At 34.1% G+C, this 12,619-nt stretch overlaps 1 protein-coding gene across 7 annotated transcripts in view; it reads right to left on the reverse strand.

Moving 5' to 3' along the window:
* CACNA2D1 (calcium voltage-gated channel auxiliary subunit alpha2delta 1) overlaps nucleotides 1-12,619 on the reverse strand; it is a 665,577-nt gene that overhangs the window by 41,255 nt on the left and 611,703 nt on the right. For 4 of the 7 annotated variants that reach the window (XM_020984468.2, XM_020984467.2, XM_078154577.1 and 1 more), the window contains exons 21-23: nucleotides 11,562-11,623; nucleotides 4,296-4,372; nucleotides 2,222-2,282 (exon numbers count right to left, since the gene is read on the reverse strand). In XM_020984468.2, coding sequence (XP_020840127.1) covers nucleotides 2,222-2,282; nucleotides 4,296-4,372; nucleotides 11,562-11,623 — 200 coding nt within the window. Of the gene's footprint in view, nucleotides 1-2,221; nucleotides 2,283-2,978; nucleotides 3,000-4,295; nucleotides 4,373-11,561; nucleotides 11,624-12,619 lie in introns of all 7 variants that reach the window. The other 3 variants (XM_020984466.2, XM_020984465.2, XM_078154570.1) reach the window with 1 other exon arrangement.

Below are 12,619 nucleotides of genomic sequence, written 5' to 3' on the forward strand. Positions count from 1 at the left end.
AATCCTTTGTTTTAGGATCCAGTAACATCCTAGACCTGGTAGCTGATTGTTATACCTAAGAGATCATTTAATCCAACCTCTTCATTCCACAAATGAGAAAAATGAGGCCCAGAGGGGCAGAATTACTAGCTCAAGTTAATAGGTAATAGGTTAAGAGAATTAGAATTTGAACCTATGTCATCTGACTGCAAATTTAATATTCTTTCCAATACACAGTCTCTGAAATGTCTTTCAAATACATCTCTGCATTGTGCTACAAAGGCTACCACACTAGTTTAAAGCCCTCATCATGTCTGACCTAAATTATTTTAAGTTTCCTTACTAATAGCAATGCTTCTATCTGCCTCCAGTCTCTGCTCCAATTCATTCTTCATACAGTGGCCAAATTAATCTTTGTCAAAACAGGTCTAACCATACCACTCATTCTTCTATCCCCAAACCTTCAGCAACTTTCCACTGTCTGTCTAATAAAGGAGAGATTCCATAATCTGGCATTAGATGTCCTCTCCAATTTGGCACCAACATAACTTTCTTTTTTTCTTTAAAAAAAGTTGCGATATTTCATTGTTCTATTACCCTCATTTCCCCAATATATCTCTTTCCTTCCTTACCTCAACAATCCAAGCCATCTTTTATAACAAAAGAGAAAACAAACAAAAATAAACACTGCAGTTTCATTTTGCTTGCTCTGCTGTTTCACATGTTATGTATTCTAGCCATACTCTTCTCTGCTCTTGGCCTGTGCTTTCTCACCTTCTTGTGTGCCTATGCTTGTTCCACTCAAGCCTAAAAAAACTTTCTCCCTGTTTGTTCTTCTGGTTGTAATCCTTTCTTTCTTTAATATCCAGCTCAGGTACCAACTTTTCCCACAAAGCTTTCTCTTATCCATGTGAAAGTGACTATATTAAAATTCTCTCTTAAAATCTTAAAATTCTGTATTAAAATCTTTAAATACCTTACTCGAACACTCTTTTTCACTTATCATATTCTAATTTTCATCGTAATATTTGTGGATATTTCATCTCCCCTACTAAATTATTAGGGTCTTGGCAGTAAGTTCAGTCTTATTTCATCATTGTATCCAGAATGCTTAGCACATGTTTGTTGAATTTTATTTGTCCGATGAGGAAATAAGGTTAGTTTATGTGAAGCAATTGAGGAACAATGCAAAACGGCTTTGCCTTGTATTTAAGTTCTAAACTCTGTGGTTCTGTCTGTGGAGTATATATGAAGAATAATTGATTAGTGCTAAGGCTTTTGTTTGCATATCCTTTAGTCCTTCCCAAAATTCATGTAGTATCAAAATGAGAGCTCAGTTACATTTCAAAAAACCCTAATTCATATTTACATGTGAAAATACAATTTGAAAGTACCTTTAGCATATGTGAAGTGAATTTTTAGTAATTTTTATTCTAATTCCTTGAGCATCTTTTATTTTTATTATTCATTATGTAAGTAAGGAGTGGATTAAATGGAATTTTGTTGAGTGAATAATAGGTTAATATTGATCAGTGCAAAAAGTAGTTAAGATACAACTCTGCCTTAAAGGGGGCAAAATTTCTAGTCTTCATGAATTTGGTCTATAAAAGTGAGTTTCATTGAAAGTGCTAGATTAAGATCCAGAAGTTCTGGGTTTGAATTCTGCTTCAGAAACTTAGAAGTTCTGTGATTATCCAAAAGTCCTGCAACCTATCTGGGCTTCAGTTTCCTTCTCAGTGCAACGGTACTTTTTCTACTTTACAGAGTCATTGGGATAAACGTGTTTTTAAAATTCCAAGGTGCTATAAGCATGTTATCGTAGCTGATGTTAGAACAGGAAAGAAGTGTGGTTGGGATTGTTTCTGAGCTTATGCATGAAAAATAAGAGAGAAGTTTCAGGACATAACATAACAAACATTACTCAGAAAAAAAGGTTAATATAAGAATCATCTATTTCCTACATGATATATAACTGTACAAAGTAAAATGGATTGAAATACATGATTCTGACTCCTATGATCACTACTAACTTTAACTTATGTAGTATTTTATATTACCTAAGTATATAACTACATTATCTCTTTTGATAACTTTGAAAAATAGTTGCCCTTATAGCATAGTTAAATTGAGTATTATTTTAATAACAAATTTAAGCATATTATGACATATTTAAATTTGCTATATATATAAATTTCTTAAATTATTTAATTATACTATATTTATGATTGGGAAATTGACCCACCTTGGTGCTATAAAAGTATATCCAGATTCTTCAAAGTGTTCAGGTTTCAGTGTTTCTGAATCTGCAGATAGGAAGTTTCAACATTAGAAAAAAACAACCTAAGCTCTGCTAGAGTACATATCTAGAGAACTCAGCACTAAAATTATTGCCTAGTAAGCAAAATAATACACTGAAAGATCAACCTACTCACCTTCTTATATTTTAACTACTTCAGGGATTACATCGGTCAGTTTCATAATACAAGGAGAAAGTACTTATACTTTTAACAGAGCAATAAAATAATGGAAGCATCCATACTTTAGTGTAAATTTAAATCTTAAGGTTTTACCATTAAATAAACATCATACAAACAAGATCTTATAGAAGTAAAATTTATAAAAATGCTGGATCTTTATTTCTTTTAAGATGTAACAAAATTTTATCATTACTTTAGTTTCTTAAAAAAGGCTTTCATGCATAAGCTAGTATTACCAATGAATACATAACATACTTTATCAATTACATGAACCAGAACATGGAGAATTATAAAACCCCACAGAATGGAAATTAATGACAATATGAATGTAAAATAGGTCACTTAGGGAGACACAAGCATATCCCTTCCATCCCCTTTTATTACATCAAATAGGCAATGTTCATGTGGGAGAATCTAACAAGTGAGGAGCACAGAGGAAAGTATCCAGTAGGAATGGAGATATAAGTGGAAAATTTCAACTGCACTAAACAGAAAGAAATTGAGCAACAAGAAGATACTTGCCCTTCACTTTGACTTTTTTTGCTGTGAAAATCCATCAGAAAGAGAAAGCCAGGAAACAAAAAAAAGAGGGTAAAGCAAAGGGGGTCACAAACAATATTTTATTCAATGAGCTTGTTGAATAAAAATATTGTGCATAGATCAAAGGTTCATTTATGTACAGCTGTAGTCTGGAAAAAAGACAAACATCTTTGAAGACTGGAAAGTATGTACTGTCACTTATTACTAAAGTACCCTCTATGTACTGTGGCTATTTCAAGGGTCTGTTTTGCAGGTTATCAGATGCAAGTGCAACACTAAGAAATATAAGTCTATAAACAGAAGCATTTATTAATTATTAAAATTCCACTAATCACTCCCACTTTCATTAAGTTAAGAAATAACTCATGCAAAATTGCTGGTTGCTAAAGACCATCATATCTAGTACCCATCAAGTGACTATAGAAGATGCAGTTTTTCCAGCTAATAGAGTGGAATACACAAAGCAGGGAAAGGCAGGACAGAATGGGATGCTGACTAGAGAAGTGGGAGAAATTGGAGCTTATTTGTTAGGAGTAATTGATAAGCAGTTTTTTAAAAAAAACATTTTCTGAACACACATTCTATCATTAGTACTGATACTTGAAACAGGCTAAGAGGATATGATGGCCATTTTTACTTAACTAAATGTTGTTACAATCAAAACAACTATGGATAAGAATATAGCATAGGCAAAAGTACCATTAATTAACACTACATTCTGAAAGCTGCTTAAACAAAATCTTATCCAGTCAAATTATTGGAGATATTCATATATATTATAATTTAGAAGACATGACAGCAAAGCTTATCTGCAAACCAAAGCCAAAGGCCATTACTACTTTAACTATTCAAGCAAAGTATAAAATTTGAAGCACAATATTACCATTGCCAAATGCAAAACCAAACAAACAAACAAAAAAGCTTTACTACGTTACTATGAGTACAGTTTATGTTAGTATTTAGCATGTGAAACATTTAATGCCATAAGCAGACCCTTAAAATGACAGCAACAGAGGATACAGCAAGGCAATGATTCTATAAGCACATAGCAAGGCGGGGAAGGGTGGGAAGGGTTACCAGTGAAACTGGAATACCTGCTCATATTCTATCTATGTAGAATATTTCTTGTTCCTTGCATGTTTGGAATGGGTTAGAATCATTGCTATAGATTTGGTAATAACACCTACTGAAATATATAAGCTTTATGTATTCCATATGTATTCTATAAGCTAAATGTGTTCCAAAATCTGATATTAGGAGATAATGATCAGACCCTGAAGTCTCTTTCACAGTACTTACATCTGGCCTGAGTTATTGTCTCTTCTATTTTGGCTTTTATATAGTAAAAACTGTAGGTTGGTAATACCAAGGCCAAACTGCAATAGAAACAAGAGAAGCATAAACAAAAGAAAAACAAAACAAAGAGACACAGTGGACTGAGTGGAGAATCCGAAGATCTGCTACCACTCCTTCCTTGTTGGAGTAAAGATTAAACATTCATTCAACAAGCATTTATTAAACACCTACTATGTGCCAGGCATTATGATAGGCACTAGGGATACAAAGACAAAAATGAACCAGTTCCTGCCCCCAAGGAGCTTACATTCTTAAGACATTAAGCACTTTGACTGGGAAACTGGAGATAAAAACCACAAAAGAGTATTTAGCAAATAATATTTAATTAATTTTTCCCTTTTGACACCATATAGAACAATATGAGGAATGGACATTAGTGGGGTTGAAGTAAACTTTCCTTTTTAAAAAAAAACTTATTTTAATTGATATTTCTGTTTAAAATATTGAATTAAAAAAAGGTGTCAGGCTAGGATGAGTTTACATTGTACACCATTATAGACTTTAACCTACGATATCTTGGTTTTTACAATCAGAAAGATTTACATTCATAGGTTTTTTTTTTTCCTGTACAAATCAGCAGTAGCTTGCCATTTGACCAAAAAGGTTTTTTCCATAATTTTCTCAGGCTGTGTAACAGGTGATTTAACAGAATAAAATAATAGCTCAAAAGCCTATCTCACTAAAATGTTACATATCTGGAGGTTTCAAAGTGCTACTTTTTTTTTCCTTTCAAATCACAGTTAGAATGGGCTCCTTTCGACTAAAGGTTTAGTTTGATGCCAAGGAAGGCTCTAACACATCTTTTACTATGGTTTAGATTACACAAGAGAGAGTCTGTAGGGACAACTGTGTGACTTTGAGGCCTTTAGTCATTAGGATTTCCTGAGATGACAGATTAGTTTTGGATTCTTTTCCTTAGTGGACTTTAGAAGGGTTTTTGACTTGGTCTATTTTAAGATATGTATGTCTTTGGACAGCTCATTCATTAACTTTCATGAGCTTCAGTTTTCTCATAGAAAGTGAGAAAAATATACTATTCATCTTACAGGGTTATTGTGATCAGAGTGCTTTGCAAAATAAAAAGCATAATGTAAATGTAAGCAATTCCTATACTATATGTAGTAGCTGTGGTTGACATGGGCCCATATTGGATGCTGAGCCTCAGTCCATACTTGTCACCCTGTAGGAGCATGGGCTATAGTTAAGATGTAAACCAAAGCCTAAGTACTATTATTGGTTTAAAAAAAAAATAAAGACCCACCAATTGTCTGTTCCCTTAAGTCAGCCAATTAGTCAATAAGCTTTTATTAAGTACTTATTATATGCTAGACATTATAAGCTTAATTCTGGGTATATAAAGATAAAGAAAGTCCTTTCCCTCAAGGAGCTCATGTTCTCATGAGGGAGACAACTTGGTTCAATGTTGCCTTATAGATATTAATTGCCGGTTTTTTCTTTGGGATTTTTTCCAAACGTTAGGATGTTATATAATTGTCAAATGTACACTTAACGCATGCAATTCTCATGGTTCGATTGCCTCTACTTGCTAATTTTTGTTGGCCACGTCTTCCCTAAAACCCCAAACACCGCTTCTAACTGCAAAAACTGCAATGTTATATGAATTGTAATTTTCCTGAAAAAAACAGCCAGAAACTGTATGTCAGAAAACAAATGTGGGTCCCTCCAAAATTCCTTGGACAAACAATTTCAAGCAGAAATAATTGAGTTCCCTTTCAAATGCCCCTCTTCCCATGTTCCTATTTAAAAACCCCTAAATTCATTGATTATTCCCCTGTGAATAAAATGTCTTGAGTCTATAACTTTATTTAGAAACACACAGCTCAATGAGACATGATATCAGAAAGACTGCTGTAGTAACTCAAGGACTCTGGGGGCTAAAATCGTCTCCACAACAACTAGTTCTGATACTTCAGTGGAAATTACTTAGATTTCTTTAAGCCTGTTTCATGACCTGTAAAGTGAAAAGCTTGAACTAAATATCCTCTAAGATGACTTCTAGCTCTAAGATTTGGAGTTACGCACAGGTGTGGGCCTCAGATGGCTAGCTGTAGACTATTTTGGTTATTTCTACCATATATCAGTGAACTGTTTGGGGGCGAGTATTTTTGTTGTTGTTGTTGTTGTTTTTATCCACTTACATGGTGGTGAGTTAAATACAATTTTGCTGTTCTGTCACACAATGCCAATTCCAATCTTAGAATAAGGTCCTTACTAATATGAAAAGGGTATATATAACTTCTTTCACAAGACCCTAAATGCTGATCAAATCCTTCACCTCTAATTTTAACTGGCAATAATCATATTGTAGTTAGTACAAACATGGAAAACAACAGAAAATTTAAATTTAATTCTTTTTTCTTTGGGTAATTCCTAGTATTATATGTAAAACCCTGTGTTTGCCAACATAGAGGTTAGGAATATTGAGATCATTTGTATTCTAAACGCCAAAGAGGAGCACTGGTAATCACTTACTTGTTACAGTATAATTAGGCAGGCAAGATATTATCATGAGTATGTGCTCACTCTCATTCCTAAACCCTTCTTAATCTCTAAATGATTTCATAAACCTTCCTCAAGGAAAAAGGTCAGAGGAATAAAACATTAATGAAAATCCTCCCCCCTGCTTCATTTTTATAGGTAAGTTCCTCCTATATGTAGCAGCAGAAATTAAAATGAAAATAAGCATTGCGGTTGGTCTGGAAGCAAGATGACCCTTAATGATTCACTTGCCATTTATAAAGTACAGAGAAGAATGACTGAATATTTGGTGATAATCTCCCACCAATTCCTCTCTAGGGAAATTAGAACAATTTAGCTTGCCCATTAGCATATATTGCTTACAGAAGCTACTAATTAAAACTATAACCTTATGCCTAATAGGGCTGCTACAATGTGACTCTTGTGGATTTAGATTATATTTCATCAACTGCAGCCAATATTATGAAGGCCCATGAGAAGCAATATTAAAGTTTTAAGCAGACATGCTAAGAATATATTGGAGCTCACATTACAATCCCTGATCTGTATCTTCACTGGTTAGTTAAGATACGACATTTAGAAAAATGCTGCAGAATTTAGACCTTTCCATTTCAGTTCAGATGTAGTTCTGGGAGCAAACAAAATGGATAAAAAATCCTGTAGTCAGTCATGTTACTATCTTATATTCACCTTCGCTGTAAAGGTTTAAGCTTTCAGTCCAGAGAGGCTCTTTATAATCTTTAGACACTATGCCTGTAATTTAGATAAGATGTCACCAGAGGGAGCATTTTGTTTAAGCGCTGTTTGGGATCTAAATACTGGAGTTTGATTTTTTTTCCATTGGCATTTTTAACTAAATCAAAGAGAATGGGGGCTGGGGGAATGGTTTTCTGCTCAACAATGCTTTCTTCATAATAGAAATATTATTTAAACAGCTGGGCATTAACAACTCCTGACCACTATTTATGACATTTTAAAAAAGGCCCTCTTGTATTTATGACTGTATTCCCTAAGTACCTAGTACAGTATGTCAGAATTTTTAAGTACTCAATAAATATTTCTTAATAGAAGAGAAAGCCTGCACACCTTCAGGGCAAGATATAAAGAAATATAATAGGTACAGCTAAGTAGTTCATCCAATAAACTTTGTCTGATCAGCAAATATTTTTTTTTTCTTACTTAAGTAGAACACCTTTTTGTTATTCACACTAAAGCCTGTGAAATGGTACTAGTACTTCATACCATGAACACAGCTTCCATCAAAAACCCTTGTAGGTATTTTTTGCTTTTTGTTTTTTCCCATTTTATACAGTCTTTGATAGGCGATGATACTTTTTAGCTTTTTGGTTACGTCCTCTCTCATGAAAAGTCACATTTGCCTTTTCAGGTTGTCTGTTTAAGGCTCTTGATCATGGAAAAGCAATGAAGAAAAAAAGAAAGAAGCTACATTTCAGGAGTCAGAATTTCCAGGTCTGTTTCCCTAATAATTAGTTTCTAAGTTTCTTGAAGACAACCCCATTCCATTAGCTCTCTAGAAATTAGCATATAATTAATCCCCTTAATAACAATGGTAGACCCACTGCATTTTCACAGTCTGACAATTTGTCAGAGATTAGAAGTTGCCCAAATCACAGTTTATACCTGAATTAATTTTCACTCATGCAACAGATATTTATCAAGCAACCACTACATGTGCCTCACTGTGTCAATATTAGGAACATTAAAAATATACAATTTTTGTTCTTAGGTAATAGCACAGGGGTAGTGTACTGGGCCTGGATTTCAAGAGGACCTGTGTTAAAGTTCGGCCCCAGACAACTTACTAGCTGTGTGACCCTGGATAAATTGCTTACCTCCCATTTGCCTCAATTTCCTCATCTATAAAATGGGCATAATAATAGCACCTCCCTGGCAGAGTTATTATGAGGTTCAAATGAGATAAAAATTATAAAGCACTTAGCATGATGCATGGCACAAATGATTATCATTATGATTATCGGTAAGTGAAGTAAGAGTTATAACCAGTGCTATGGGCATTCAGAATCTGAAGAGAAATCACATCTAGTATGACTGATGAGGGAATGAGAGTTGACATCATGAAGAAGGTCATTTATGAGCTAAACCTTGAAGGACGGGGAAGGCTTGGCAGGGGGTAGATGAGGAAAGGAAGGAAGGAAGTAGCAATTCCAGAGTGAGCAGATGACATGAATAAAGATGTTGAGGTAGGAAAACATGTTGTTGAGTTATTTGTCATTTGTGTCTGACTTGTTGTGACCTCAATTGGAGGTTCTCTGGGCAAAGATAGTGGAGTGATTTGCCCTTTCTTTCTCCAGCTCATTTTATGGATGAGGAAACTCAGGCGAATAGGGTTAAGTGACTCGCTCAAGGTTCACCCAGCTAGCAAGTGTCTGAGGCCAGATTTGAACTCAGGAAGATGAGTCTTCCTAACTCCAGGTCTGGTACTCTCTCCACTAGTGAATGCTGAGTATTCTAGTGTGATTGGAATATAGTATCAGATAGGTGAGTAGTGTGATGTTAAGGCTAGAAAGGTAGATTTGGGCCAAAGGACAGGGCCATGAATACTATGCTGTGACTTTCCATGTAGTTCAGAAGGCTTTTGAAATCACTGAAAGTTTTTGAATAGAGGAGCGATATGTTCAGAGCTATGCTTTAAGAAAGTTACTCTGGCAACAGTGTGTAGGATCATAAGATCACAGATTCAGAGACAGAAAGAATGGTGAGGTCATCTAATCCAACTAAATTTAAAGAAATCTAAATTGAGGTCCAGTTAGGTTAATGGAATTGCCCAAAGTCATAAGGTAGAAAGCGGCAAATCTATAAACTGATTCCAGGTTTTGGCTCTAAATCAATCATTTGTTTGACAACACTGCTGGGAATAAATAATACTGAAACTGGGTTGACCAATACAGTAAATCCTGTGTCAGTAAATTCTAATTTGTTAATCTATAAAGGTACATGGATATTTTCCAAACTAAAGCCTCATGGTATGTGAGCTTATTACAAAAACATCTTTGGTAAATGGTGGCATCCTAGGTTTTATCACTTTTTTTCCCCCCCAGTCAGCAAAGGCAGCAGTGAGTATAAGGAGCTAGGAACTCTGGTGAAGGAAAGAATTAATTAATAGCTGGTGACCATGTATATGTTGGGAGGGAGGCAGGGAGAAAGGGAGAGAGAGAGGGAGGGAGAGAGAGAGAGAGAGAGAGAGAGAGAGAGAGAGAGAGAGAGAGAGAGAGAGAGAGAGAGAGAGATGGATGGATGGAAGGCAGGAAGAAAACAAGCATTTTATTACATGCCTATTATGTGCTAGGCACTATGTTTGTTATGTTACAAATATTATTTCATCTGTTTTTTACTACTCTGAGAGGGAGGTGCTATTTTACAGTTGAGTAAATTGAAGTAGACAGAGATTAATTGACTTTCCCAAGGTCACACAGTATTTTTCTGAGACCACATTTGAACTCAGGTCTTCCAGACACATGGTTAGATCATTGTATAATGAGGTAGTATTTTGTGAAAAAGGGAGTTAACTGTTACCTTTTTTTTTTCACAAATTTACAACTTTTGGGAAAAGACAGAATTTGGTATGGTGTATTAACTTCATAGCTAATTTATTTTCCATGATCATATTTTATTCTATCCATGGAAGAGCCAAACTGAGACTTACCTACTTTGCCACAGGATTTGTGGCTCAGTGTGGTGTCAAAACATCAGTAAATCATTTCTTAGACATTTACTTTAAAAGGTGTATAAGTGAGGAATGGTGTAAAGATATAATAATATTTTATGGGCAGAGTTGCTCATAATTTGTGCACATCAGAGCTTGTTGTTTGTAATTTTTTGAAATAAAAGTGGACGTTGACTCCATTATAGTTTATGTTTTCATACAGAAATATAATTTGCATGCTTTTGAATTTAGTTTGAAATAAGATCTGTTCCTGTTTGGCTGCAGGAGAATTAGATATGTTGAAGTTAATACAATTTTCCAAGGCCCATGTGCATCAATCATCCTCTGAGTGAGAGAACAAGAAAGGTAGTGTTACTACAAGGAGTAAGAGAGGGAATGAGATTGAATTTCTAAGTCTTTCGTACTGAGTCTGGCCTGGCTTGGTTTTAATGTTCGTTTGCAACCATTACTTAATAAATCCAAGGGAAAATTTGAAAGTAGAAAATCCTGTGGAGAAAAATCAGAGAATTGCATAGTCTGATTCTCTTTATATTTATTTATACTAGCATACAGACTTAAAAGGATGATAGCACATCGTTTTATTTCTAAATTAGAAAGTTACCCTGTGTCTATACATTGATGTGTATTTAGAAGTAATTACTACTACTACTAATCTTAATAATTGACATTTATGTTGCATTATATAGGTTTGTATCAGTTTGTAAAGTGACATGTGTACACACACATCACCATCATCTCATTTTATTCTCACAATAACCCTATGAGATAGATACAGTTATTATCCCCAGTTCTTGTAGAGGTGTTAGGAAATACTACTTTCATCATTCAATTTATATTAAGAAACAAAACTCAACATTCTTAAGACATATAGATAGCATAAGGTATATTTGAAAAAGATTTTTTTTAAAACAAAATAATCCAGAATTATAAATACTGTATCTACATTTTGAAAATTCTATTTTTAAAGATATCTCCTTTTACAAAACTTAAACAGAGTTAATTACCTGTAATCTGTGCCATTGACAGGAGTCCATGTATATGTCCTATTTCCTTTGTCAATATAGCGCTAGAAAAAGTTTAACACAATTATTAAAGCCCGATACTGAGATATATTAAGAGAAAAACCCAATATTAACTGACATATTTTGTAGTTTTTTAACTATATCTTCATTTATGTGTGACTTGATTTAGTCTACTTTTGTTCATGGTCTCTCAGGAAATAGTAATGAAGAGTAATAGGTATTAAAAGTGAAAATTAAAAAAATTGTAAAATGTACATGATGTACCTTCATAGTAGAAAGTAATGTCCCTCCTTCTCTTCCTGACCAAGGTTTGAGTTACTTTTACTTAACTTCTGTTTCTTAGAGGTTTTTTTTAAGGGTGGATGACCAGATCCTTTTGTTGAAATCTTTCATCAGTAATTTCAAAATAACAAATGTGGTAATGAGGGAAGGAAATGGCAAATTATAATAAGTTTGAGATTCCACGTAAGCTCTTGCTGAAAATCACATACAAAAGAAGTGAAATATTGGCATTGATGATATATCATTGGAGTCTTTGAAATTTTGGTCATGCTAGAGTATTTTTAAGAATAGGCTACATATCCATTTAAGTTGAATGGTTGATGATCAGTGATTAGTCATTCCAAGTCTGTTGTGAACACATTTCTATTTTGGTGGTAATAATGATGATGATGATAATGATGATGATGATGATGATAATGGTGAAGCTACCCCAAAGGACAGATTCAACTGCTTCAAACTGAGTTAAAAAGGTATCTAAGGCTCTTTTATTAGAGATAAACAAAAATACAATGACTAGTAACAGACAGATATAGAAAAAAAATTTTTTTTAATGCAACTAAGTAACAAGAATGAGGAGTGGGTTATTTCCTCAATTCAGTAAAATGATGTCATCTCCCAGCCTTTAAACAATAAAAGCATTGGATGGTCAGGCCAAGAAATTATGCTTATCACAAAACCAATAAAATCCTTCAAAGATCCAGTTTTAATGTATATTTAGGGCTAAAGGAGAATGCCTGACAAACCAATATTTCTTGTAA

This window comes from Phascolarctos cinereus, unplaced genomic scaffold (assembly GCF_003287225.1).
Source record: "Phascolarctos cinereus isolate Bilbo 61053 unplaced genomic scaffold, phaCin_HiC Scaffold_1;HRSCAF=81, whole genome shotgun sequence".
NCBI classification, from domain to species: domain Eukaryota; kingdom Metazoa; phylum Chordata; class Mammalia; order Diprotodontia; family Phascolarctidae; genus Phascolarctos; species Phascolarctos cinereus.